The following is a 6,556-nucleotide window of genomic DNA, read 5'->3' as shown; positions in this document are numbered from 1 at the left end:
CCCGGGGGGGGGGGGGGAGTGGGAAAGAAGAAGGGTCAAAGCTATCTATCTGCACATGGGGCTGTGAGGTTGATGAGAAGGAGTTCTCGGACAATCCGAGGGAAGGGGAAGACGGTAACTCAACGGCTCGTCGGCAATGAACCTGCAGTCTTGAATCATGAGGTACCCGTCTTTCTTCTCCTCCATTATCTTCAAAATGTTCTCGAACACGGCCACTTCACAGGGAATCCTCAGCACGCCCGCTTGCTGAAACCCGAACTCCTCCTCGGCTTCCTGCAGCAGCGCCTGGAAGGCTTGGTGGCTCAAGTACTCTGTCGGTATGGTGTATCTCTTCTGCTCCTCGCCCACCGAAACAGCTAAACACCCTTTCGGAACAGCTGATGCATCTGTGAAAGATAGTGTCCTCTTCAGAAACTTGATGCTTTTGCTTCCGCTTCCATTGCCATTGTTGTTGTTGTTGTTGTTTGAAGCGGCGGTTTTGGACGCGTTGGCCATTTTCCGCCATTTCTTGAGGATCTGCTGGAGCTTCACTATCTCTCTGATCTTGTTCGACTTCTTGGCTTCCATGGCAGAACGGAAGCGGTTTGTTTGGTCGTGTTTCTGTGTAGTAACAGTTGATGGAGCTGTCTCTGCGTTGGTGAGATTTTTGAGTTCAAGGGGAGGTGGGGGGACTTTGGTGGGTTCCAAGGGCTTGGATATATAGAGGTGACGACCTTGGGATTCTTGTTAATTAATTCTTTAATTAATTAAGCTTAATGCTTTGCCACTATAATTAAAGAAATATTTTTGCCAATCATATTTAGTGGTATATTTAAATGTGAACCCCAACCCAAAGTCTAAATCCACATTGCGATTGGTACGTTGCCCCATGTTCTTTCTTTCCCGTTCTTTTCTTACTGCTAGTAAAATTTTAAAAAAGGGGTCTAATTAAAGTTTAATTAACTAATTAATTGTGTTATTTTTTTAAAATAAATTAAAGTATGATTGAAAATATAACATTGAGGATGAAATACAAACGTGTGAAGGCAAAGAAAAAAAAGGTGGGGATTTTAGGGCTTTTATAAATTATGTTGGATTTTATAAAATGAAAAGTTTCAGTTGATTTCGAATGATTTGAAAATGTGAGAAAATTTTTATGTTGTGTAAACACTCCCATTCCATGTAACAAAAAGGAATTTTGAATATTTTAACAAAAATAACTTTTTTTTTTGTATTTTCGACATAAATTTTTATATCACGATCCCATTTGGCTTTTTCGATTCAAGTTCGGCCAAATATGAATATTTCTCCATATGCCGGTTCAAATTTGTAATGTGGCGGATGCTTTGGCTATATATATATATATGTATGTATATGATTTGGATAGAGTTAATAATTGTTTTTGGTATTTTTCATGTAAATAATGATATTTCGTACTATTTTAAATATATGAATTTAAAAACGAAGCAAACTGCTAAAAATATATCAACATGGTAGGTCATGACATCCACCATAACATCTTAAACCACTATTGACTTTTTTTAAAAGTTGAAATCATATGATATAGATGTAAACTATATCATACATCACATGTTGTTTATAATATTTGATCAATGGGAGAACAACCGGTGAGTCGGTTGAATATTATACCCTTTAATTTCAAGGTTAAGATTTCGAATCTTCTTATCTTTTTCATCTGTTAATCTATCAGTTATAAATTCTATATTATAAAAAAAAATATATTTGATCTCGATATCATTATTAAGATATATTCCTCTTTATTCATAAAATAATATTATTAAGATATATATATTTGGCTACATTTTTGCTAATATTCTTCAAAGACTATATCTTATCTTGCAATATTTTTCATTTGTATGAATATTTAGAATTTTTTTTATTTAAAATGTTCAGTTTTTAACAAATCGTATTACTTAGTTATATATTTTCATTTTTCGATTTATTTTTGCAATTAGTTCAAATTTAATTAATTCAATTTAAGAAACCGATATTACCGTAAAAGAAATCTCAGAAATGAAAAAGGAAAAATGGGTTTCCTCATTTTCCAAAGCAAACGGCACACACGGTTCACCGTTCACTGCAGTGACCTCGTACGTCTAAACTCTCCTCTCTCTCTTTTTTCACATTATTTACTTTTATTTATTTTTTATTATTTTACATACACTTAATTATTAAGTTAAATTTGTAATTAATTGCATTCGGACATGGTCGGTCGTGCGAAAGGCGGGTATCTCCACGTCATTGTGCGTGCGATCTCTCGAGCCCCATGTGAACTAGGGTTTCCTATACTTGCTTTCTTTTCATTTTCTTTATATTTTTCTTATTTTGAATATTGTTTTTTTATAACTTATTTTGAATATTTTTTTACGCGCATTTTCCATGTATAAAGTTTTAAAGTATCCATATCCCTCTAAATTCACTTTAAAAATATAACGAAATTCGGTTTCATATTTTAGGGTGGATTAGTGTTTATCAATTTAAAATTTGAAAATAAAGATAACAATAGTTAGAAATAATTTGTTTGGAATTACATACGGTGAGAAACTACATTTCCAAAATTCATGATATGGTAATACTAAGAGACAGTTGAAGTTCCAAATAATCTCTGATAATAACGATATATATATATATATATATATGGAATTATACATATATATTGTGTACCACAAACTCAAGCGTTTTTTTTATATGATGATAATGATACATATCACTTGAAAAATTTAAATTTTTTTTAAATTTTCGTATTCAATTTTTTAAAATCTTTAGCTACCATTATGTACGCATGCGCGTGTATGTATATATATGTATGTAATGTAATTCGGTCGTGGATATGTGTGTGATATTGTTCTCCAATAGTGTGATGACAAACGGGCTAGAGGTGCGGTTGTGAAGAGATGCATATATGAGATTTGATATATAAATTAATATCATTATCGTGATTGAGTTTTGCCTCGTATATATTTTGTCTGGTCCATTATATTCTATTTTTATATCTCCCAAATTTAATACCTAGGATTCGTGATACAAAATTATACGCACGCACACACATTAGTACTTATATATACATACATATACATAGTATATATTGTACATATATATATAAACACACACACACATTGCTCCATATCCCCTGTTTTTCCCCTACCTACAAACCGATATTTGATAATAATTTTGCATATACAGACACATAATCGAATTGTTATATGTATGTGTATGTATACATATAATACACAAGAATATGAAAATAGGTTATGTATCTACAAAATAATGATTGGTTTCAACAACTAAATCATATGCTTTCGGTTACGGCTTTATAAAATAAACCGATAACAAAAAGTTGGCGTCCAATTTTTTAAAAATAAGAGACGGGTATATTTTTCCTTGCTCGATAGGAAAAAAAATCTATATTTTAAAAATGAATGATACAAAATTGAATATTTATATTATTCGAATCTAAATTCGAAGGTCAATTTAAGATAAAACTCTTAATCTAATAAATAGTTGAGAATTTATATGTTCGGCAGTTTGGTTCCAACATGAAAAAAAAAACACACCAATTATTTTAATTGATGAATTAAAAAATAAAACATAACAATTGAACTTGAATCTTTTCAACCGGAGAGTTAGAGGTGGATTTTCCCGATTTCAATTGTGTTTCAGTCCCGGTTTACATATCCAAATCAAAATATTCAACCCATAAATTACAGTATGTATTTCATATATATATTTTTAACAAATAAGTTTCATAATGAAGGAGATTAGGCATATGCATGTGCTGGTGAGTAATTATAAGAAGCACTGAAAATGAGCACGAATTACGCAAATTGTAATTATAAAACCAAAATAGAAAAAAAGGATTAATTACATTATTTTGACTCGAATATAATATTCGCATATATAACCCGTACAATACGACCCATATCAGGATACACACGTTTGTGAATTGATCATGTAAATTGGTTTAAAATGATTAATTGATCAAATGATTAATTGGTTGGTTCCCATTTAAGAAAAATAATCACAATACTTTTTAAGTGATTGGATTTTGTTATTTTTGGCATATTCTCCATTATTTAATAACTTTTTTTTCAAAATAAAAATAAAAATGAGAATTTGTGTTAAGTGGTAACTACCATGGACGCATAATATAAATAATAGCCTAAATGATTGAACAATGATTAATTGAGAAAGTAATTAAATGGTCAAATTAGCTGTCATTTATTCCATATTCAATAATTAATGAAATCTCGTATTTGTTTTCGGCAATTTTTTCAATATAGAAATTATCATTTAAATTTCGAATATATATATATATATATATATATATATAATATAGACTACACAAATTTAGATCGTAATACCATAATTTCTACTTTCTATTACTGTTTACTCCAGATTTAATTAAATTTGCATTTGCTTAAACCTAATTTCAGATCTTTTCGTATTTTTTTATTTTATTTTTTCACAATATAGTGACAATTAATTAATTGTACATTTTTTAAATATTTGTTGATATAATATATATATATATATATAATATAAAATTAAAATATGCCGCACCAGAAAGTAAGCCGGATCACAGTCTTGTGCCTTGGAAACTCCTCTCTCTTCTCGTGTCAGTCAAACTTGCAGATGCAGTAAAAACGCATAACTCTGCTGCCCATTTTTTAATTTTTTTAATGGCTATTAATTAAATTCACCTTCTTTTCATAAATTAATATCATTTTTAATATAAAACTTTTTTAAATCAACATTTCTTATTTGTAAGAATTTTGTATTAATAAAAAAAAATTGAAGAACATGGTTCTTTTCCCCTACTAGTTTTTGAATTGAGAATTGGTTCATGCTTCCAAATTATGAATTTTTCCTTGACCCAATAAATACATTTCTGTTATTCATTCGGTTATTTTTATTTAAATTTATCCATTTGATATTTTTTTTTTCAATTAGTTCCACGATTATATATTATTTTATTCGGTTTTATTAATAACCAATAGTTATTAAAAAAACATCAAATCAATCCAGACGAAATTGGTTGCCCACTTCATGCTTTGTCATAACCAAGTCCATCAATAAAAAAAAAAAGATTCCATGAATATTGAATCTACATTGTACAAAGACTGTCCATATATCATTTTATTTATTGGTGAAAATTAGTAGATATATAAACATTAACCAAACTTCCGGATTTTGAAATTCAGACATTATGGGCCGAATTGTTAGAGCTGAAATATAGTTTGGGCCAAAGCCCAATTTTGACTTTCCCTAATTCAAAATGTATTTACACATTTTGGTGTATTTGTTGTGTACTCCGACCTTTAAAAACTTTCGTCATTTCGTTTTTGGTTTGAATTAGACTATAAAATGGAAAATAATTTGTTTTTTAAAAAAATCAATCCGGTTTAAAAAATATTTGATTTTGTAAAAAAAAAAAATCAAATTAATCATATGTATATTTGACAGATGATACTATGGACTACGAGTTATTGCAAATTAATATTAATGGTTAATAGTTGTTGCCACTACAACATGATACATTATATATATTCACAGATTTTTTTTGCCCACCGTGCACTTGCATCTATCTATGTATTTATCAACCAATAAATTTAGGTTATGAATAGATGGGGTTTTAAGAGTTTTTAAAATTAAAAAACCAAAAAAATAATGAATTAAATTTTTATAAATTTTCTTGAATGGTAGTGGTTTTTATTTTGGGTTTTTGGCTTTAGTTTTTGGTTTTTGGCTTTTAAGAGTTTTTAAAATTAAAAAACCAAAAAAATAATGAATTAAATTTTTATAAGTTTTTTTGAATGGTAGTGGTTTTTATTTTGAGTTTTTGGTTTTAGTTTTTGGTTTTTGGTTTTTGGGTTTTGGATTTTATAAGTTGTTGAATATGGAGAGTTTTCACAATTTTTGGATTTCAAAAAGTAAAAAACCGACAATTAAGTTTCTTTTTATTTGGTTTTTCTAAAAACCCGAAAATCTATTTTATAAAAAAAATCAACTAAAAACTAAAAGCCACATTTTTTTATATTTACAAACTTATAAAATCCAAAAGACAAAAATCAAAAACAAAAAACTAAAGCCAAAAACCCAAAATAAAAACCAATGTCATTCGAAGCCTAAGTTTGTAAATCTAAAAAATTGTAACTTTTGGTTTTTAGTTGTTTTTTTTATAAAGTAGATTTTCGGGTTTTTAGGAAAACCAAATTTTAAAAAACTTGATTGTCAGTTTTTTTCAGTTTTAAAAATCCAAAAACTCCGAAAAACTCTTCTCATAGTTTTTTTAAACATTACAAAAAAAAACAGAAACTAAAAACCAAAACTCATAATAAAAACTATTACCATTCAAAACAAAATATCTTGAATTTAATTTAATCGCAATTAGTTATATTATATTCATATATTTAAGAGCTCAATGCTTAATGATTGGTTGCTTTTTTAATTATGATAAGAGCAGTAAGGATCAAAAGAAGAAGCACTAAAGATTCAAATGCATTCATGGAGATGAAAGGTATTACGAAAACGAACCAGGTCGCGTTCTCATTCCAAA

The 6,556-nt window shown here is 28.7% G+C and overlaps 1 protein-coding gene across 1 annotated transcript; it reads right to left on the bottom strand.

The window, feature by feature from the left end:
• Positions 1–14: 14 nt before the first annotated feature.
• LOC104803884 (auxin-responsive protein SAUR32) lies at positions 15–802 on the bottom strand. Its single transcript, XM_010527980.2, has one exon. The coding sequence runs from the start codon at positions 565–567 to the stop codon at positions 46–48; it is 522 nt and encodes a 173-aa protein (XP_010526282.1). The 5' UTR covers positions 568–802; the 3' UTR covers positions 15–45.
• Positions 803–6,556: the final 5,754 nt, after the last annotated feature.

Source organism: Tarenaya hassleriana, unplaced genomic scaffold (assembly GCF_000463585.1).
Source record: "Tarenaya hassleriana unplaced genomic scaffold, ASM46358v1 Cleome9, whole genome shotgun sequence".
NCBI classification, from domain to species: Eukaryota; Viridiplantae; Streptophyta; class Magnoliopsida; order Brassicales; family Cleomaceae; genus Tarenaya; species Tarenaya hassleriana.
The sequence above is the reverse complement of the archived record's forward strand: the minus strand, read 5'-3'. Positions and strand labels throughout refer to the sequence as shown.